The 21,617-nt window shown below is 34.6% G+C and overlaps 5 protein-coding genes across 7 annotated transcripts in view; 3 read left to right on the top strand and 2 right to left on the bottom strand.

Moving 5' to 3' along the window:
• Positions 1-842: 842 nt before the first annotated feature.
• Positions 843-2,574, top strand: LOC115241596. Its single transcript, XM_029817422.1, has 2 exons — positions 843-1,459; positions 1,641-2,574. Exons 1-2 carry the CDS (start codon positions 1,086-1,088, stop codon positions 1,885-1,887), a joined length of 621 nt encoding a protein of 206 aa, XP_029673282.1. The 5' UTR covers positions 843-1,085; the 3' UTR covers positions 1,888-2,574.
• Positions 2,575-4,049: 1,475 nt separating this feature from the next.
• Positions 4,050-7,570, top strand: LOC115241644 (ATPase family protein 2 homolog). Of its 2 annotated transcripts, XR_003884932.1 has the most exons (7): positions 4,050-4,219; positions 4,456-4,646; positions 4,720-4,905; positions 4,983-6,403; positions 6,460-6,534; positions 6,609-6,726; positions 7,040-7,377. XR_003884932.1 is itself a non-coding variant. In XM_029817487.1 (6 exons), exons 2-6 carry the CDS (start codon positions 4,457-4,459, stop codon positions 7,367-7,369), a joined length of 2,394 nt encoding a protein of 797 aa, XP_029673347.1. In that variant the 5' UTR covers positions 4,050-4,219; position 4,456; the 3' UTR covers positions 7,370-7,570. The 2 variants fall into 2 exon arrangements, 1 of the variants encoding a protein (XP_029673347.1); XM_029817487.1 differs by having other exon boundaries at positions 6,460-6,726; positions 7,040-7,570.
• Positions 7,571-8,086: 516 nt separating this feature from the next.
• Positions 8,087-11,476, top strand: LOC115241645 (transmembrane and ubiquitin-like domain-containing protein 1). Of its 2 annotated transcripts, none has more exons than XM_029817490.1 (4): positions 8,087-8,511; positions 8,783-9,078; positions 9,184-9,487; positions 9,731-11,476. In XM_029817490.1, exons 2-4 carry the CDS (start codon positions 8,799-8,801, stop codon positions 10,185-10,187), a joined length of 1,041 nt encoding a protein of 346 aa, XP_029673350.1. In that variant the 5' UTR covers positions 8,087-8,511; positions 8,783-8,798; the 3' UTR covers positions 10,188-11,476. The 2 variants fall into 2 exon arrangements, with proteins under 2 accessions (XP_029673350.1, XP_029673348.1); XM_029817488.1 differs by having other exon boundaries at positions 8,783-9,114.
• A 263-nt stretch (positions 11,477-11,739) lies between these two features.
• Positions 11,740-16,021, bottom strand: LOC115241643 (isoleucine--tRNA ligase, cytoplasmic). Its single transcript, XM_029817486.1, has one exon. It carries the CDS (start codon positions 15,722-15,724, stop codon positions 12,068-12,070), a length of 3,657 nt encoding a protein of 1,218 aa, XP_029673346.1. The 5' UTR covers positions 15,725-16,021; the 3' UTR covers positions 11,740-12,067.
• A 1,464-nt stretch (positions 16,022-17,485) lies between these two features.
• The window catches only part of LOC115241593 (ADAM 17-like protease), a 7,078-nt gene continuing 2,946 nt past the window's right edge, over positions 17,486-21,617 (bottom strand). The window contains exons 5-14 of the mRNA XM_029817419.1: positions 21,286-21,436; positions 20,978-21,177; positions 20,708-20,902; positions 20,490-20,628; positions 20,197-20,351; positions 19,912-19,992; positions 19,536-19,744; positions 19,191-19,429; positions 18,591-18,706; positions 17,486-18,520 (exon numbers count right to left, since the gene is read on the bottom strand). Coding sequence (XP_029673279.1) covers positions 18,215-18,520; positions 18,591-18,706; positions 19,191-19,429; positions 19,536-19,744; positions 19,912-19,992; positions 20,197-20,351; positions 20,490-20,628; positions 20,708-20,902; positions 20,978-21,177; positions 21,286-21,436 — 1,791 coding nt within the window. The 3' untranslated portion in view covers positions 17,486-18,214. The remainder of the gene's footprint in view (positions 18,521-18,590; positions 18,707-19,190; positions 19,430-19,535; positions 19,745-19,911; positions 19,993-20,196; positions 20,352-20,489; positions 20,629-20,707; positions 20,903-20,977; positions 21,178-21,285; positions 21,437-21,617) is intronic.

The following is a 21,617-nucleotide window of genomic DNA, read 5'->3' as shown; positions in this document are numbered from 1 at the left end:
GTTAATAATATATTTGAAAAAGGAAAAAAAAATAATGAAAAAGTAAACATAATTATGTTAATATACAATATATTACATAAATAATTATGCTATATGGAAAATATATTACATGAAATAATAGAGACAGCAAAAAAAAGAAAATAAAATATTATTCAAAAAATACACTTGCACGTAGGGTTGCCATACGTTCTCTTTTCCCCGGACACCGTCCTCTTTTTTAGGGCATCCGGGGACGTCCGGGGGGATTTTTCGAATGTGTCCGGGGTAATTATGAATGTCTGGGGTTTAAGAATATTCATAAATATTCTGCTTTTTAGATTTAATTAACCACATCATATTCAATCACTTCAATACAATTGAAGTTATCAACCATTTGTTTTTTTGTCCGTTCTTATATTCAAGATCGTCTTAAGTACGATCTTAAGATACTATGCGGCCATTTCATTGGTTGAATGGGATCTTAAGACGACCCAAGACCACACTTAAGACGATCTTGGATATAAGAACGGACTATGAATACCGGCCATAGTATATCTAGACCGAGTGTTGAGGAGTGGGGGCCGATGCCCACGTAGAAAAGGACATACTCTATTTCGTGCCACTTGCGTTCTTTCTCGCTCGCACAGAGCATAGCGCTCTCTTTCGCTATGCTACATGCGAGCGAGAGAGAACGCAAGGGGCACGAAACAGAGTATGTCCTTTTCTACGTGCACCTCGGCTCCCACTCTTCAACACTCGGTGTAGATATACTATGTCTATGGTCTAGATATACTATGTCTATGATTATAAGTCTAACTTAACCTTTTTTTGAATTTTCAAAGATTATTTCCTTTGAATTGAGTTGTGAATTTTGTTACTAATTATAGTAAGTGTAAATTCATTAGTGGTGATCGGGAAAGTATAATCTTCCCGTTTTTAGCGGACGTTCCGCTTATTTAGTGACACTTTCATTGTGTCCTTTGTGCTTCGACCAGTTGGTCGGACATATTGCCATATCTAGAGTCTTTCTCTGGAAAGAAAGAATTTTCATATACTCCTCACTTTTGGATCCTCGTGATACCTTGATTGACTGATTGATAGTCAAAATGGAATACGAGCCTGAAGATCCTATCAACTCCCCTCTTCCTGACAATAACCATTTACTACAGACTAATATTGAGCCAGTCAAACCTGTTGAATCAGTTGAATCTCAGATTCGCAGTATAATTCGGGCAAAAAGGACAATGTCTTCTGACTCTTCTCACGAGTATTTGTCAAAAACGATTAAAAGGCTCTCCATTGAAAAGATGGACCCCCGCTCAAACAATAAATATACGCTTGACTCTAAGGCGCCTTATGTAGTATATATCGAAAAAATCGCCTCTTCTCTCTCTTCGTCCATTCCGTCTTCTGAGGTGCAGAGCTCAGCCGTGGAACAGTTTGATTCAAACTCTAACTCGGCCAACTCCAGTAAAAGCTCTTGAAAAGATGGACCCCCGCACAAACAATAAATATACGCTTGATTCTAAGGCGCCTTATATAGTATATATTGAAAAAATCGCCTCTTCTCGCTCTTCGTCCATTCCGTCTTCCGAGGTGCAGAGCTCAGCCGGGGAACAGTTTGATCCAAACTCTAACTCGGCCAACTCCAGCAAAAGCACATCTGAAAAAACATCCGACACTATGGACATCAACAATGCGGATGATCATATAGACAAAGCTAATAGGAAGGGAAAAAAATCTCCTTCAGGTATTTATGGTATCATCGCTTTTGGTAAGCGCATTACAAAGTTTATTGAGACATTCAAAAACGCTTTTGATCTTAAAACTATCGGGAGTAATAAATTTTCTGTCCTTTTCGCTGACGACTACTGCCAACAGGTTTATAGAGAGAGAATCTTTCAATAAACGTATTAACCTTACTTTTCCCGGTGAAAAATGGTTAGCTTATATTCCTTAATTTTAAAGTCATTAAACAATTCGTTGTAAGAGGCATCGACGACGACGACTCACCAGAGGAAATACTGGCGAATGTTCGCCCCCCTCCCGGTTGGGAAGTTATGTGGATCCCTCCCTTTGAAGTCTCAAGACTGAAAAGAGCTATTCGCTCTAAAAATAAAGATAACGTATTGGAGACAAAATATATTGAAACAGATTCATATATCTTTCGTTTCAGAACTACTACTCCTCCTCCTAGTATTATATACATGGGAAAAAGGATTACTCTTGAACCATTTATACAAAGAGTTGTGCGCTGTCACAGATGTCAGAGATACGGACACAATATAAAAATTTGTCGCACTCCTGACACTAATGCTATTTGCCATAGATGTGGTTTGCTTTCTTCTTCACACAATGGAGATACCTGCGATAAAGTCTCTCCGTGTTGCATCAATTGCAAGAGGCATAAGCTTCTCGACACTGAACACGAAGCTTCGGACAATAAGTGTCCAGTCTTTAGAAATCAAAGAGATATTAAAAAACTCATGGCCTATAATAAATCACTCAAAAAGAGGCCACCGCTCTCATGCAGGGTATTGATCCGGATCCGGGCCCTGGTGTGGATCAGGGTTGGACTCGTCCACCTCACGGGGTACCCCTACAAGTTGATTCTCAAAATTTTCAACTGTTTTTTTAATAAAGGGTCATATCCATCGCAATGGAACAACTACTTCACGGTCTTTATTCCAAAACCTGGTGGAAAAAAGGCATTAAGACCTATATCCCTCGCAAATAATCAACATTAAATCTTTGAAAAATTAATCCTAAAACGCCTTGAGTGGTGGGCCGAAAACAACAAGGTATTATCACAACATCAATTCGGATTTCGTAGAGGTCTCTCCTGCATGGATAATGTGGCTACTCTCATTACTGATATCCATTTGGCTAACAGACACCGTAAATTCACCGGAGTCGTCTTTTTGGACCTGGTCGGCGCTTTTGACAACGTATTACCAGAAGCCCTTTTAATTCTACTTGAGAAATTTGGCCTTCCTCAGAAGATCATAAGTTTTATCAAGAAAACCACCACCAACCGAAACCTTACAGGATACGCAGCTGGTATCCCTCTTCAAACTAGAAGTACCGACCGAGGATTGTCACAGGGTTCCATTCTCAGTCCTACTCTGTTCAATATATACGTAGCATTGGCTCATTCTTGCTTTCCAGAGCATATGAAAATACTAATGTACGCGGATGATATTGCCATATATTACATGGATAACAGCTTGGATTCAATAAAGGATCAACTCGGCGTGGCTGTCGAAAGTCTGAAGGTGTTTTTCGGACGTCTTGGTCTAAAGATCGCCCCTGAGAAATCAGCTTACACCATTTTCTCGTCTATGAAACCGAGGAATCTTCGTGTATTACTTAGGAACAACAATTTTTTCCTCAAATTAGACAACACTAACATTCCAATTTCCTGGTCGCCTCGTTTTCTGGGGATTTACCTCGATTCGGAATTAAAATGGAGAGCTCATATCAACAAACTAAAAAACAGGACCATTCCCAGGATCAACATTCTTAAAGCGATCTCAGGCATCAAATGGGGAGCCCATCCAAATACACTACTCACCATATATAAAGGATTCATCAGACCTCTGCTTGATTGGGGCTGCCAAGTGTTCCACCCTCTTGATGAAGCACTCTACCTTAAGACCTCTAGACTGCAGTATGCCGCTCTTAGAACTGTCACCGGTATGATGTGTATGACACCTACCAATGTACTATTGGATATTAACGGAGAACAGCCTTTGGCCTCCAGATGGCAACTCCTCACAGAAAAACTTATTTGTAAAATCAAAGCTCGCACTACTCACCCATTGCATCGCACCTTAGAGCAAATCGCTCATGATCCAGCTAATGACCAATACTACAATCTAGAGTCGTTAACCAATACATTCAAGACACATCAACACCTTTTCAATCAGATCGAAGCATTCAATCTTCCTGGATACTTGGAATTTAAATACCATAGCCACCAGTCCAATCCTCCAGTAGATGTGGATTTGGGTCTCGGATTGAATAGCTGTCCAAACATTCAGACCAGCCATAAAAAGAAGAAGAAGAAGAACTTAACCTTTTAATGAGCGTATTAAAATAAATTTTCTACTTCTGAGATTTTGATAAAAATTCTCCCATTTGCAGTCTTTTTTTATATATAAATAAAGATTCCAAAAGGAGAAATTCTTTAATTTACTATAAAGAAAGTTATAAGCCGTTAAAAGTGTGGTTTTTGAAGGTTAGAAAATTTGTAATTTTTTGACATTTTAGTGGAATTTTAATTATATTGGAAATTAAACTTTCTTTATAATTTCAAACAACGACTTTTAGTTCGCAAATTTTTATTTTTGTTTAAAAAGATATAGAAGAGTGTTTTTACTAAAATTTAACGGATTGAACTAAATGTTTACTTTAATAAATTACTGTATGTATATAAGAACATGATGTTCTTTAATCAATATGTTATATTTGCAGAATGTCTACTAAATCGAGAAAAAGTTTGACATCGTCGTCGTGGCAACAGTGCGACAAGTGTCAATGTGCTTTGACCCAGAAAGATATTTTATTGCACGAAGCAAACTGTCCACCTTCCACGGAAAGTTGGAACCATTCTTTTATATCTAATGGGGTTTTATACAGCACGATAGAAATTTTCCAATCACAAGGTATATAGCTGTTTAATTGTAATTGTAATTTTTATTTGCATATCTCTTTAGTCCACAATCATGTATCTCGTAGAATTACCCAAACATATTTCTGAGAGGGATGCTAATGATATGGTGTTTATATCACAGTCTGCTTTTCAACTATGCGATATTGCTATTGGATCACCGACTGTTATTGTGACCAAAGATGAGGTAGTAGTTAAAACAGCTTGGCCAACTAATGAGAAAAGTTTGACAAGTGTCTCTTTAACAAAACATGGTAAATATACCAAATTCATTTATTTATTAAGTTTGAAGAAATTAAGAAAACTAATTTTTCTCTTTTATTATTTACAGCCATTGAGTTAAATAATCTTGTGGGATTAGTAAAAGTATATTTGTTAAAATCTGATATCTATATTGCTAAAGAGATTGTAGTGAATCAATTGGGAAAACATTTAATGTCTAACATAAGTGCAGAACTTGATAATATTGTAAAATATTTTAACGAGCACAAAATATTTGCTATTGGCAATAGAATAAGCGTTCCATACTACGGAAAGAAGATGGTATATAAAATTGTTCAAATCAGAACAGATGAAATCCAGAAAGAGCAAACTGAAACATTAGATGGAAATGATTTATCAGAAGCTTTTAAAAACATAAATCTGACAACTACTCAAACAAAAATAACTTTTTATAAAGCATTGTATACAACAAAATGGACAGTTTTGAATATTGCAAAAGATGGAAATAGTATCCCAAAAAAGAAATATAGAATCGAAGATATAGGAGGATACAGTGCTCTCATATCCGATATAAAAGATGTAGTTACAATAGGTATTGGCAAATACAGAAGCATAGAGCACTTTGGTGTAAGTAAAGGAATATTGTTATATGGTCCCACTGGTGTTGGTAAATCCATGATAGCCAATGCTATAATTTCAGAATGTAACGTTAACACATTTGTTGTGTATAGTTCAGATATCTACAGCAAGTCTATCGGTGAAACAGAAAATAAACTCAAAGAGATATTCAACAAAGCAATGTCAAATATTCCTAGTATAATATTATTGGAAGACATAGACAATTTGTGTCCCAAGAGAAGTAACTCCAGCACAGATCATGAGAGGAGAGTTCTTGCTCAACTAATAACACTTTTTGATGATCTACAAAGTACCAACAGTGATATATTAATAATGGCTACAACCACGAAATTAGATTTCGTAGATAGTTCTCTGAGAAGACCTGGCAGATTGGACATGGAATTCGAAATTTATGTACCAACTCCAAACATGCGAACAGAAATACTGATAAAATTACTTTCAAAGATCCCTAATACACTTTTACATGAGGATATACAGAACATCTCATTTGTCACTCATGGTTTCGTTGGTGCAGATTTATATGGTTTGTGTTCGAAAGCGATAATTAATACAGTGAAACGTCAGCAAAAAGACAAGACTATGTTCAACAATGAACCAAAGATAACTATGATTGATTTTCATCATGCTTTGATTACAACAAAACCTTCAGCTATGAAGGAAGTTTTGGTGGAAGTATCAAATGTAAGATGGTCAGATATCGGTGGACAGAAGGACTTGAAACTAAAATTAAAACAAGCTGTTGAGTGGCCGCTAAAACATCCTGAAGCATTTGTAAGAATGGGTATTACACCTCCTAGAGGTGTTTTAATGTTCGGACCGCCAGGATGTTCGAAAACTATGATCGCGAAAGCTCTCGCTACCGAGAGTAAAGTAAATTTCCTCAATATTAAGGTAAGTTATTTAATGCTGATTATATTTCCGTTACTGCATGGTAAAATTGTTTGTAGGGTCCAGAGTTATTTTCGAAATGGGTCGGCGAATCCGAAAAAGCTGTAAGAGAAGTATTCCGAAAGGCGAGACAGGTAGCACCGTCTATCATATTTATTGACGAAATAGATGCATTAGGTAGTGAGAGAAGTTCTTCTTCCAATGGTAGCGGCAGCAACGTGCAGGAACGAGTGCTGGCTCAATTATTGACTGAACTCGACGGTGTCATTACTCTGGGAAGCGTCACATTAGTAGCGGCTACTAATCGACCGGATAAAATTGACAAAGTAATTTTCCCTATATATCATTGATTAACGCATATAATTGGAGTAGTATAATTGATTCTGAGAATCAGCATTTTTTGAAAGAAAATTTCTGTCAATACTTCTCAATATGAAATATTTTATTATCTCTCTGAGTTATTTTCTTTTTATCTATAGTATAAAATTTTCTTTTATCTAATTGGCTATATTTATATTATAACAATAATCGCGCGCTATCATCATTATTTTATCTGATAATAACAATGTTATCTAATATTTTGTTATCTATAATATTATGATTGTGACAATGATATTACGTCAACGATAATTTTATCAGGCACTTCTCCGACCTGGACGATTAGACCGTATAATATACGTCGGATTACCGGATGAAGAAACCAGACGAGAAATATTCAACATAAAATTGCGAAATATGCCGATCGCGGATGAAGTAAATATCGCGGATCTGGTTTCTCTAACGGAAGGTTACACCGGTGCAGAAATCCAAGCGATATGTCACGAAGCCGCCATGAAAGCGTTAGAAGAGGATCTTGACGCCACTGTTGTTATTAAGGAACATTTCATAGCCGCATTCAAAACCGTCACTCCTAGAACACCCGTTTCTCTTCTCAAGATTTATGACGACTATATGAATAAAGTCTTATGAGGAAATTATGAAGATGTATAAATGCGTTTTTACTGCAACAAAAGGACTTAAAGATCTTATTTTCGGATTTCAGTTCGCCTACATTTTTTGCACACTTTAGAAAAAGATAATTAAGTTTAAAATGATACATACAAATTCCGTATGTTAAACTCAATCGACATTAATTGAAAAGTGTTTCTAAAAACTAACGATTAAAATTTTGTGGTGGGTATGCGCGCGTTCCCCGATCTTTTGAATCCGATCCTGCATGAATGTTCATGATGCATGAATTTCATATTTTTCTGTTGAAAGTTAATATGATATGATATGTGTATATTGATTATATAATGGCGATTACTAGCACAAAAGTTATTGAGTGAAACCGCTAAAAATAGAAAGATGCAAATTAAACTATTATACGCGCCGAGAATCGTAATCTTAAATATATGTTGAATACGATTTATTTTTTCAATAACGACGGCCTAGTAAAATTCACTATCGTCAAAATAATAGTATAAGTTTATGTCGAGTGCAATATAAATAAACCTCGAATTAAATGTCAGAGGTGATTTTTCCAATATTGATAAACTTTTGTCATAGATATATGATTTCTTTCTAAAACATGTTTGTTACAATGTAGATAGCGATGGAAAAAATTTATTCGAATGCGATAATCGAAGTTGGTAATTTCACAAGTAGAGAAAGAAAGAGAGAGAGAGAGAGATAGAGCAAGACGATCGCACATTAATTATTTACCAGTTCAGTCGGTTCAGTCGCTATCTGTCACAAACTACTATCTACGTCATCTCCAGATGTTTGTCGATCGGATTTTCGCAAACATCTCGCAGTTAATAATCATTATTGCATTCGCGATATACGTCGACAGCATTGAGAGCAATACGTAACGAAGAGACGACGTTTCTCTCGTCGATTAAAACGACGTGTCGAACGAGTTCACTCGAAGGGACGATTTAACGAACGCGACGTAATTTTTTTTTCTTTAGATCACGCGTTTTCTCTTAGAATCGTCGGATTGCATTGTCATGAAGCATCGTTCGTCGTTTCTGAGAAAGGAGCAGCGTCTACTTCGAAACATCGTTTTGTGTTGACAAACAAAGTTTTTCGACGAGATAACCTCTCAGCTGACGAATTTTTATTGCTACGTACGCTACATCTTTTTGTTCCATTATTATTAATTGCTTGTGATAATTAGACATCATGAGATGTGCCAAAAATAATTGCTATTTTATACTAATAAGGAATTTAAGTCTTAAGTATCCAAAATTTTGATATTAATGATGATTGTAATTGTCGAGCAATTTTATCAATAATGTCATCTTATGACTAATATTTAAACAGATGCTGATTAATATCTGTTTATATTATCATAATGTAATGCAGACAATTTTATTAATATTATTATTATCTTGACAGATCTATCTTGAGTAAGATGTCATTGATTGAGGGAGTTGGTGATGAAGTCACAGACTTTTTCATTGTCATGAGTATACTGCTGGTTGGATGGCTTGCTTGGTGTTCGACAAATATAGCGGATCAGCCACTGATACGCACTGTACTTATATTGCGTGACCGGACGCCGACGCGTATCGCGACGATAAGAGCAAATCATCAAAACACAAGCAGTCTTGGCCCCCAGGATGTTGGTCGGCCTCCGAATTTAGAAACAACAGAAGATGAAACGACTGAGACAACTTCGGATAATAATGATAGTATGCAATCAAACTGTCCAAATGCATCTGTCATGGGTAAATATTTCTTCCGTGTCTTTTTTTCTTTGCATAGTTGAATCTCTTTTATATTGTGTGATATATTAGATATTAGTGAAACTTCTCGAGAAGTCGCTAGACCGATGGAGTCTACGGCAACAGAAGAGGTACTTATCGAAGCCATGGATTCATTCAATAACGATGACCCATCACTGCTACAAAGATCTGCTAAGGCAGATAATTCTGATACAAATACATTAGACCAAACCACTTGCAGTGGTTCGTCAGAATGTACAACAGAAGACTCGACTCTAAGCGATAGTAATGAAATCACCATAAAATTGAAATTCATAAATGATGATCAGAAATTAGTCACTGGCAGTCTTAAAGAAATGCTAGGTGATTTTAAAAGGTAATTACTTAATATAAATTTATATATATTATGTTTTTATTATTAAAGAATTGCATTTTATTTTGTATTATACTGCGTTTTATAACAATCTGTGATACTTTAATATGAATAATATAGTTAGTATATTATATATTTTTTAAATGTATATTATATATATATATATATATATAATTCATCCTATATTATTTATAAAATCATCATAAAGTATGCAAAAGAATTAATTCGATAATCTCGATTTTGCAGGAGGCATTTTCAAATGGAATTGGAAGCGCATAAATCAGTGCGATTAGTATTCAATGGCCGCGTGTTGCAGCCCGACACTCAAACTCTTGAGCAATGCGGCTTATTCAACGATTGCGTGGTCCATTGCTGGGTGCATCAACCACGACCGACTACTGTACCATCGTCTCAGACGTCTACATTAGATAACTCGTCGTCCATCTATTTTAATTCTCAACCGTTCTCGGATCTGCCCACCGGCACGGGTCTCAGTTCGGTGCACAACGAATGGGATCTAAGTCGTCTCTTAGTAAGCATTCTGACGATTGTCTTAGGTCTCGCGTGGTACTCGCGGTACCATTACGCTCAACTCTTTACTGCGACAACCACGCTTGCACTTTACGCGCTAACAGCTATCTTTACTGTCTCCCTATTTAGTAATTTCTTTCCCGATCAAGATAACATTCGAAACGTTGAATAAAACGGCGATCATTACGTTGTGTATGTTAATGAAAGCACTTTAAAATGGTTTAACATATATTACATATGCACTTGGTTTAACGAGATTACTATTTGATTAATCAAATAGCAATCTTAGTCGCTGAGCATTTGCTTTTAGCGTAACATTTTCGAAATCAGATTTATCGTTAACAAAGACGAATTTGCTCTATCATTTGATTTTTACCACTTTTATAGGTGTTGATAATGTAATCTTGATTTGTATCTCCATAAATGGTTTAATTAAAAAGAGATTGCAGAATATAATATAACGTGCAATGCACATTTCTATTTGAGATAAATTTCTTTCAGATTATATTTAAACTGGTTACAAAAATAATTACGCATTCTATATAGAAGTATAGGAGGCGCTAAATTATCGCGTAAAAATTAATGACATTTTTTTGTGGAAAATTTCCAATATAATAAGTGTATATTATATATACAAGTATTTTCCACAAAAAATATTACTTGTTTGTATTATATTTTTCCAATAATTAGAAAAATATCTTGCATAATGTAAGTTATGCAAGTCATTTTTCTTTGCTAAATATAATTCTGAAAAGATAATTTACTATTCAGTAAGAAAACATAAGCATTAAATATTGACAAATCATTAATTTATTTATTTCAATCTTAATTATGATTTTAATTAACTTTAAATATAAAAGGAACGAATATTATATATAAAAATATACATTCTAAAAATATATTTATTTATATAGTTAATTATTTTCTTCGATCTTTTTGTAGTGCGTTGTATTGTTGGTGCTATGTGAATGACAATTAGCATCAAGTATATATCATAAATGTTTTTATATTCGCGGAGTTTAATGAAATTATTTTACATATTCAAGTATTGTGTGGATATCATTAAATAGTTATGTATAATAATGCGTAAGATTGCAGTTACCACTAAAAATTATTTGAGTTCTACATGGATAATAAATTTGGAAAAAAGGATATTGCATTACCTATGGTCTACATCAAAGTATTGCAAGCTAGAAGTATGCAATATTTTCTTATGTTGTACAATTCTTATGTGAGAAAGGATGCATCAATAAAATCAGCCTTTTCTAAGAAAACTGAATGGATATTTATGGCAAACGGTTAAAATCTCGAATATGATATAACAAGAAGATGGGTGAAATATACTATTATCTCTGTTACTTACTGTATCATATAATTTGTTAAAATTAAATTAATAATTATATATTATGATTGTTTTAAAATGCCAATAAATGTATCTATTCATTTGATACTTTTATCTTACATATGCTCTCCTTCTTTTCTAAAATAAATATAAACCAACATTTTTTTAAATACTAACTTGTTAAAGTTTATATTATCTAACTTTCGCTAATGTTTTTTCACACAATATAATATTGCAGTATATTCACGAATTATTTTTTATAATATTCAAACATGATATGCAAGATAGGAAAATAAATGTAATAAAATTATGGAAAAGAATTAATCTTCAAAATATGTATACAATTTTTATAATTTTTATTTTTTTAATTTACGAAATGATCAATATGAATATAACTTTTATTGAAAAAGACTGCATTATACATAATAATGTTAAATTTTAAATATTAAATCATTATGTATATAAAATAAACAAAAGGAAAGAACACGTTGCAATGTTAACTTAAGAGATAAATATTATTTTCTAATGCTTTATAGTATAAATACTTTTATTGATGAAAAAAATTGAATAGTTTAGATCTCACTCAACTTTCACCTAATTTAAAGATGTAATATTGTAAAACATTATCTCTTTTGTAGGAACTTACATATTATAAAGTAATAACGATTTTTGTTTATGAGATTTACCGCTTTGCTTTCCCTTTCAATCTGTCACATTGATAACGAAACTCTCATCAGTCCGTCGTTATATAGCTCTTCGTCGGATGGCAATGACATTCCTGGCTTGACGACTTTTATCGTCTGTTTATTTAACAAGTCTATATCTACTGGCGTATTGTCCATCGTTATAGTAAACTTCTTATTATTGACATACAAGTCGTACGAAGTATCATAAATACCGAATATCAACTCAATCTCCTGTTTCAGACGTTCATGTGTGATAATACCAAGATGATCAACGCATAACCACACTCTCACAGGACTTTTATGACCATTGAATGCCGCATCGAATCTCGGTTTTATACCCACGAGTGTAATGAAGACGTGAGGGCGCACATTTACGCTCTTATCCTCTTCAGTCATTTCGGTTCGAGCCAATGACAAAGTAACTGTTTCCTCTTTGATTGTCTGTCTTTCACTAAAAAGAATAACGTAATCGGTATTCTGAGAAAACTCCGATATATCTTTTAACGGAGTTTTGGTCGTGTTTTTGATAAATTCCTTGTGGCTGACGATCACCTTGGCCAATGTACTATCCATGTCCTCGATACCGTAAAACACGATAGCTTTATCAGATGGTATAAGATTAGACTTTTTCCGCAACTTCTGTACTCGATTGATGACTTCCCGCGCTATTCCTTCGTTATATAGCTTCTCGTCGAAAGTGATGTCTAGGAGGATTAGTAAGCTTCCTTCACTGTGAGCTTCATATTGCTTCGATAATTCTTGAGCAGTCGGACCAGCAAAGTTGAACATCAAGCGTAGATCCTGCTCTTCAAGTTTATGACCCTGCACGACAATTTCTTTCGTGTCGACGAACTTTTGCAACTGTTCGTCTGATAGTTCTCTAATGGCCTGCGTAATCTGCTTGAATTCTCCTTTCAAGCGAGCACCGAGGATCTTGTGATCTGGTTCGGCTCTTAAGGTCACACCATACTCCTCCTTATCGGTAGTGACTGTTAGTCGTTTGATATTGAGTTCTTCACATATTTCACATTCTAGCAGAAGAATGTCCGTCAACATATCTTCATCGTGGTGAATCACTACCATTTCCCGCAAGGGATATTTCGTGGGTATGGTCTTCCTGTCTCGCACGATACGCGCCAATTCGATGACAGTCTGCATGCGTGATATACCCTTCTCCTGCCTCACGTTTATCAAATCCTTACGTGGTTTTGGGAACATTTGAAAATGTACACTGGTGTCATCCTCCATACGCAACCACTTTTTCAACCAATCGAACATATATTCTGTTAAAAACGGCGTAAATGGTGCGTAGACTCGCACCATTGTGTAAATAACTAGGAATAGAGTATTTAACGCATCCTTACGATCATTAAAGTTCGCCTCGCTCTTGAAACGCTTCCTGTTCATTCTCACGTACCAGTTTGTAAGATTGTCTATGTATTTTATTAAATAAGGTACTACAGTGTACAATCTGTATTCTTTCATCTCTTTCTTCACGAAAACCAATAGCGTATGGGTGCAAGATAAAATCCATCTGTCCATTCCATCGATGGAGAAAGAAAGATTTGTTTCATCAAATACAAATCTTTTTCCCGTCTCTCTCTCAAATTGGTCGACATTCTGTACAAGAAACCGAAACGCGTTGTACCAGGGTAGAAGAACGTCCTTGATAATATCCCGAACACCCTCCTCTTTGAATCGTAGATTCTCAGCTTTTACGACCGGCGAATTGATCAGATAGAGTCGTAGGGCATCCGCTCCGTATTTATTGATTACGGCCATGGGATCGGGATAATTCTTTTTGCGTTTCGACATCTTCTGGCCGTCGGCCGCGAGGACCAAACCGTTGGCGATGAGATTCTTGTACGGCGCCTTACCGAACAGCGCGGTGGATATTACCAGAAGTGTGTAGAACCATCCGCGCGTCTGATCGATCCCCTCGGCGATGAAGTCTGCCGGGAAATGTTTTTCGAAATCTTCCCTCTGGTCGAACGGATAATGCTTCTGTGCATACGGCATGGAACCGGACTCGAACCAGCAGTCGAAGACCTCGGGGATGCGACGCAACGGCGGATGCCCAGGACGTTGCGACGGTATCTCCAAATGGTCAATGCTCTCTCGATGAAGGTCCTCTATTTTTGTGCCCGTCAATTCCTCCAGCTCCTTAATGCTGCCTACACACACGATTTCTTCCTGGTCATCGGAGATCCACAATGGTATGGGGTTGCCCCAGTAGCGATTTCTGCTGATAGCCCAGTCACGGGCATCACGCAGCCAATTGCCGAATCGTTTCTCCTTCACATAATTTGGTACCCAATAAGTTGCACTGTTTGCCATCAATAGCTTGTCCTTGATCAACTCTACCTTGAGGAACCAAGATGGTACAGCTTTATACACAAGTGGTGTGTCGGTTCTCCAGCAGAACGGATAACTGTGTTTTATTGTACTATTAACGATCAATTTCTTGTTAGCTTTGAGATATTTGATTATTTCCTTGTCTGCATCCTTGATGTACATGCCGAGAAAATCGCGGACCGGCTCTATGAAACGACCACAGCTATCCACAGGACATATAACCTTCTGTTCTCTCTTTATTATACCGGCTTCTAGACAACATCGATAATCGTCTTCACCAAAGAATGGAGCTTGATGGACGATACCAGTTCCCGTCTCCGATGTAACATAAGTATCATTCAATACTTTGAAAGCACCTTTCTCTTTACAATGCATGAAATATGGAAATAGTGGCTCATATTCCTTTCCTTTCAGATCCACGCCCTTTCTCTTACCTTGTATAGTATAAAGATCTGGGGATTTGAAAACAAGCTTTAATTGAGTCTCTAACATGATGTAAACATTACCGGAAGCGTTATCCTTAACTTCTACATATTCAAAGGTAGGATTGACACACAGGGCCAAGTTACTAGGTAATGTCCAAGGGGTGGTTGTCCAAGCCAACAGGGACACACCTGGCTCATCAAGCAAAGGAAAGGCCACCACTACAGATGGATCAACAACATCTTTGTAATTCTGACCAGCTTCGAAGTTTGACAACACTGTATTACAAGCAGTAGAATAAGGCATCACCTTAAAGCTTTTATAAATGAGACCTTTATTATATAATTGCTTAAAGATGTACCAAATAGACTCCATGTACCATGGATACATGGTTTTGTAGTCTTTACGGAAGTCCATCCATCTGCCCATTCGTCCAGTGATCTTTTCCCACTCGTTCGAATATCTCATCACGATTTTACGGCACTTGAGATTGTATTCTTTGATGCCCATTTTAGCCACGTCATCAGGTCCCTTGATATTATATTCTTTGTCTATCTCATTCTCCACTGGTAATCCATGACAATCCCAACCGAATTTACGTTCCACGTGGAAGCCGAGCTGATACGCGTACCTCGTCACAATGTCCTTTATGTTGCCGGCAAGAATGTGCCCGTAATGCGGTAAACCGGTGGCGAATGGCGGTCCATCGTAAAACACATATTTAGGCTTGTTTTGCGATAACTGCACGCTCTTTTCAAACGTTTTCTCTTCCTCCCATTTTTTTAGTATCTTCTCTTCCTCTGCCGCGAAATTGATGGTCTCCGGCAATCTCAACGGACAATCTAATTCGGAGCAGTTTTTGTTGGGGCGACGCGTAAGATTTTCCATTTCTTCTTTGGACATTATTACGAGCAGCACGTATAATCTTCTTCTTTATTCTTGATGAATTTTCGTCCCTCATGAGACGCAGTACTACCAGCACGTACAATAATTCAGAGAAGAATACGGATGTGATTAAGTGATACGAAGTTAACAAATCCCTCTGCACGAGATTTTCGCGCGCATGCGCAAATATTTCGATCATCAGGTCAGGATGCGTTCAATGATCCCATCTATGAAGTAAAGTAGCATTTAATTAACCAAAGAAATCTTTGCTACTTTTCTTCTGATTGGTTAATTAAGGGCCACTTCGACCAAATTCTGATTAATTTAGGCTGCGTTTCGATATTTACCGCCAGTACTGAAAATTTATAGTTTACGTCACGTACACTATAGATTTTCAGTACTGGCAGTGAATATCGAAATATCGAAACGCAACCTTCAGCCCGTGTCAGACTATGTATTGAGATTGAAATTTGACCAATCAGGACAAGGAAATTTTAGTTCCTTTTATTCTGATTGGTCAAATTACAATCTTCAATACGTAGTCTGATACGGGCTTTAATCGATTCGTTTTAAAAACGAATTCTCCTATTCTTCTTCTTCTTCTTCTTCTATCTAAATGGCTGGGAATTCTCCTATTGGATATCGGACATCAATTAAATTAATCGAAGTTTGGTCGAAGTGGCCCTAAACGTCGCCTTATCTCACGGATGGAATTTACGAACGCACCCTCAAAGGTATTCAATGTATTCACTACTATATTAACTGATATTAATTATATTGTGACCATTGCTACCTGATCGTACCTGATTCATATCAAGATTACGCTAAAAATCATATCTCAAAAATGCAAAACAAAGTATACATATATATATATATATATATATATATTACTAAATTACAAATAAATTAAACAAATTTTATCATTCATTTTTTTTGCGAGATATTTTATGCAATTGATGATTCTCAAGTAAAGAGCATGCTTTTGAATGCGATGATAAATATAAATACGACCAAATCGAATAATAATAAATTCCAAGCCTCAACGAGTAGTTCTCGGAACCTTCGACCTTTCTCAATTTACAACACATTTCGTTTTAATTCTTTTTCTCTTAACACGAATTTCACACCTCGTGTTTTTTTGCACGTAGCAGTCCATTCTCATTCTCGCGTTGGTCATGTTCGAAATTCGAGCCCTAAAGAAACATATAAATATAATTTTTAAAATATTTATTATATATTCTGATTTCCGAAAATAAAATGCGTAACGAAAGATGGGTAATTTATCGTGCTATTTTTGTCTGCGCGGAATACGAGAATCCGAGAAAGTGCGCGCTGCCGATGTTACGGGCACAGTATTAAGAAAATATGTTTTGACAAAAGGGAAAACAAGCCGAATAAATTAGAATTTCGAGAATTGTATCTTTTCTCAAGCTTCAACATCAAGAAAACACATGATTTGGAAAAGATAATCAAAGCAAGTCGCTAATTTAAACTTCAAGTATTTCTCGATATTAGAAGAATACGGTTTGAAGTAATGTGTAAACTTTTAAATTTTTAAATATGATCTTTTTCCACATTTTAAATAAAAGTTAAGATAGAAATAAAAAATGTCATTTTGGGTATATTTTGTATAATAATAGAGATAGAACAGAAATACAATATATAATGCATGAAAATAGAAAAACAAATTTTATTTTCTTAATAATACATATTAGGAATAAGTACTAATTTAAATGAAATTAAATTAGTGTTTGATTATTTATTTACTCTAACTTTACTTTATCTTTTAATTATGTGTTTTATCATTAAATATTATTATTCCTTCATATAAGTTTTTATAAAATTTTCAGGTCAAAGTGAAAACAATAAAGAAATAGATATCAAAAAAATTAATTATTGTTATCATATAACTAATAATCAGATATGTACTAAAATAGAGATTTGGAAAAAGCGATAAAAACAATCTTATATAATTAACAATTTAGATATTATAACATAATTTTTAGAGACTATATTATATAATTATATATTATATAAATTATATAAATTATTAAAATATTTTCATATAAAAATGTTATTCTTTTTTATGAAAGTAAATCATTATATAACTATTATAAAGAAAAATTTTCTAAGTTTTTCATTTATTTTAAAATTATATAAAATTATATAAAATTTTAATGTAAAATAACAATAATACTCTAATTAAGTAGCGATTAGATAGTAATAAGTACTAGCAGCTGGAAGATGATACTTTAAAAACAATTAGTATCCAATATTAAAAAAAAATAAATTAATTCCTTTCCGCTATAGCAATGTATCATTTGCTGTGTTCAATCACACAATTCATTTAAAATTTCACAGTAATTATGTAAAAATTATATACATAATATTAAAAAAAAAAAGAATATAATATTTAGTTATTTTAGACCAATATCACATTCTCTATATGAATTTTCTTGACTAGAAGATAAAATACGTAATACAATGCAAACAATCTAAATTCATGATTTAGGATTGATGCATAACATGTACTCTTTGTCGCTGACCGCCAATGTAAATTACTTGTCTTGGCTCGTCCGGATGAATAAGTTCGTCCGTATGTTTCCATCGCCATTTCTTCTCGCTTTCTTTAACACGTCTGTGATCGATGTAACTGATAACGCAGCTCGCTGGTATCCATATGATAGTAGTAATGATTATTACAGCACCCACTATATTATCTTTTAGAAAACGCATAACTTTATTGATATTTATATCCTCAATAATGTCCCAAAATCGTTCTACTACATCTTGAATTGTTTTCTCGCACGCGCCCTAAACGAATGTATATATATTAGAATCAATTAAAGTTCTTATTAAAAAAAGTCCTGTAATATCGTCTTACCTGATTGCAAAAACCTTGAATACATGGCGTCCCATCGGGTAAAATGTCTGGTGGGTCTATCGGAAAACATGTTTCATTCAAACTCATTCTACAGCATCTTTTACATGCATCGCCAACTGTTAATCAAAAATTTCATGTAACTATAATATTAATAACAATATATATCTTTCAACATACAAGTGCATATTGTCAGTATATAACATAACTAATTATGTAACATATTAGTTGTGTAATGTATAACCAATTTTAAAGTGCTGAAGATAAACTTTTCATCTTCTTATGAGAGTTATAAATATCTTTATAAAATAATATTTCAAATTTTCTTTAATTCTGATAAAAAAAGAGTAAGCATTGCAATATAGAATCGAAAGATCAGAAAGTAGCAATTGGTTCCATATTGCACATAATAATAGACTACTCCATCGCCTACTACTCATAAATAAATTGCAAATTTGTAAAACTAAATTATAAAATACAAATTTTAGTTTTTTTCTTGTATATGATATGAGAAAATGATACATAAGCGTGATAAAATTCTCCTGCCATTTATCGTTCCTATTGACAAGAAATTAAGATAAGAAATTAAGATAAAGTACATACTTGTGTCACACATGCAACTTTGTAAATTTTGAGTCTCGCAGTATGGCACACATTTGCCTCCGCGGCATTGACCACGTTCAAGACAACTAGTACCATCCATCATGGCCGGAGATCTTGGACATTCGCTGGATGCTCCGGTGCAACGCGATTCTTGTTCGCAAGTGGCGTATTGCGCATCGCGACATTTCACGCTTGCAGGCATATATGCGCAACTTTGACAGCACGGGGAATTTTTGTCACTGTTGAAAGAAATAAAATGAACATTTTGCATTGCTGAATATAAATAGTTTAAAGATTTTCATCGTAAAATCGTAGAAAAAATAGAGATGTAATTGTATACGTTACCTACAAACCGCTCCTTGATTACTTCGAAGTTTGCAATTTTTGTCACAACATGGATCATTATCTTCCGTTCCCAAGAGACCTGCGTCGCATTCCTCGTCGCCCTCGACTCTCAAATTTCCGCAGAACGATTCTTCTGGCTCTGAGAAACAACGTCCAGATTTGGCTAACAAGACCTTCCTGATAGATCGTAAACTGCATGGCGAAAATCTCTACACATGGGAAAAAAAAAATATATATATATGTATATAAGAACGACTCTACAGCAAAAAAAGTAATCTATATTAATACCTCACTCAAGAAACATGCATTAGAATATTCAATTTATCATATTGTGATAAAAATTGAAATGTGTGTGTTAATAGAATATATACTTTACCTTATTATTTACATCATAACCACTAACACTGTAAGTATACATCAAGTAAGATCCACCTTGACTTGCACTTGGACTGCAACTCTATAATCAATAATGTCGAAAGATTAAATGCCAATCTTGCAAAGAAACAGAACAAAAATAAAATTTGTTGCAGAACAAAGTGGATGTCGGTACAAGTTTCAACAATTCATGAACAAAGGGAATATATAACATATTTTTGTACAAATATCTTCACTTTCCTCAAGGAATTGTGATATATACAATAATATCTAAACTATAATTTACCGAAACATCTGGATCATGTTCAGAACCCCAATTATGACCAAATTCATGTGCTGTAACCAAATCGGCTTCTCTTGTAATTACTCTCTGCCCATAATGGTTTCTGCTGGAGCTTAGGCCCGAGTTCAGATATAATGTATATCCGTTTTTGAAATACTCTGTAAGAGAATAAATTTTCTGATAATTTATGTTGTGTTGTGAGAGAGAAAAAGATAATATTTTATAAATGTCGCATTATATTTTGTTGTTATACAATATTTAATTACATTCATAATATACTTTTTTAAAATACAGACCTGGTGTACATATACCACCCACTGAATTTCTACGAGGAGATCCTACATAAGCCAATCCAAGAATACCACCTTCAAACTTAAGATCGGTAAATAGGTGAGCCAAACAAAAGTCCTTATGGCTATATTCTCGACTAAACACCTGCATTAACACATTATATAATAATAAACGATATATTTAATTTTAAAAATAAGGAATACTCTTTAATATAAATAATAACCTCGAGCAATGTACGAACATCCCATTTCTCGCGAATCATATTATAATGTGTTTCGCCACCTCTCACTCGTGTCGGTTCACTATGAACAACGATCTTTTTAATAACAAAACCCATTCCTTTGAAACCATCTTCCTCTTTATGTTCCATCCATAAAGTGTCATTGTAGATCTTATGTACTCTATCAATCAAACTTATCTGCAATAAATTAATATTATTACAATTGCAAATCAATGTACATAAACAACTGTATACTATTAAGCTCAGATATACCAAATAATTAATTGTAGTTTTTGTACTGCTGGCACCCATTTCTTGATAAAATCGATAATCGGCAACCAGTAATAATGGGCATCTTGTTTTTGTTGGTGCATAATCATAAGTTTCTGTTTGCCTTTTTAGCCTGCTTCTGCTGTCATCCTTTTTTGTGCTGTCATTTTCCTCAGAGTCGTCCTCGTCATTTAGTGTATAATCTATGCCAGAAAGTGTGCATAATATTAATGTCACAGAATTAGAAATAATTTTATAAAGCACAAAAGAGAATATATATATATTATTTATATTGTGTGATAACACCGTACTTAAATTTTCCTTGACGTAACCACAGGTCTTTGGAGCTCCGTGTGTATGGCCTTCTCCATCTTTGTAATGTTCCCAACTGAGTTTAACATCAGATGATTTATAAATGATCATTGTTTGATTGTCTAAATGAGGAAGATGTCTCCAAGATGGCTAAAATACATTCACTTGTTGAAGTTCTAATTAATGATCTGACAATCTGTGTCAAATGTAGACAAAAATAGCAAAAAATTCAAAATATGATTCAGAATGCAACACTGTATTGTGGTGTATATTCTTATTTTTAATATTACTTAAAATATATTTTTATTCTGCATATATATATATCTATATA

Source organism: Formica exsecta, unplaced genomic scaffold (genome assembly GCF_003651465.1).
Source record: "Formica exsecta isolate Colony F162 unplaced genomic scaffold, ASM365146v1 scaffold500, whole genome shotgun sequence".
Taxonomy (NCBI): domain Eukaryota; kingdom Metazoa; phylum Arthropoda; class Insecta; order Hymenoptera; family Formicidae; genus Formica; species Formica exsecta.
Note: the sequence above shows the minus strand (reverse complement) of the source record. Positions and strands in the feature narration are given on the sequence as shown.

Excerpts from the sequence above, each read along its gene's own strand:
- LOC115241596 (XM_029817422.1), top strand. The coding sequence starts at position 1,086 with ATGGAATACGAGCCTGAAGATCCTATCAACTCCCCTCTTCCTGACAAT. Across the intron at positions 1,460-1,640 it reads GCCAACTCCAGTAAAAGCTC|ATCTGAAAAAACATCCGACA; the intron begins TTGAAAAGATGG and ends CAGCAAAAGCAC.
- LOC115241644 (XM_029817487.1), top strand. The coding sequence starts at position 4,457 with ATGTCTACTAAATCGAGAAAAAGTTTGACATCGTCGTCGTGGCAACAG. Across the intron at positions 4,906-4,982 it reads TGTCTCTTTAACAAAACATG|CCATTGAGTTAAATAATCTT; the intron begins GTAAATATACCA and ends TATTATTTACAG. Across the intron at positions 6,404-6,459 it reads TAAATTTCCTCAATATTAAG|GGTCCAGAGTTATTTTCGAA; the intron begins GTAAGTTATTTA and ends AATTGTTTGTAG.
- LOC115241645 (XM_029817488.1), top strand. The coding sequence starts at position 8,799 with ATGTCATTGATTGAGGGAGTTGGTGATGAAGTCACAGACTTTTTCATT. Across the intron at positions 9,115-9,183 it reads TCCAAATGCATCTGTCATGG|ATATTAGTGAAACTTCTCGA; the intron begins GTAAATATTTCT and ends GTGATATATTAG. Across the intron at positions 9,488-9,730 it reads ATGCTAGGTGATTTTAAAAG|GAGGCATTTTCAAATGGAAT; the intron begins GTAATTACTTAA and ends TCGATTTTGCAG.
- LOC115241643 (XM_029817486.1), bottom strand. The coding sequence starts at position 15,724 with ATGTCCAAAGAAGAAATGGAAAATCTTACGCGTCGCCCCAACAAAAAC.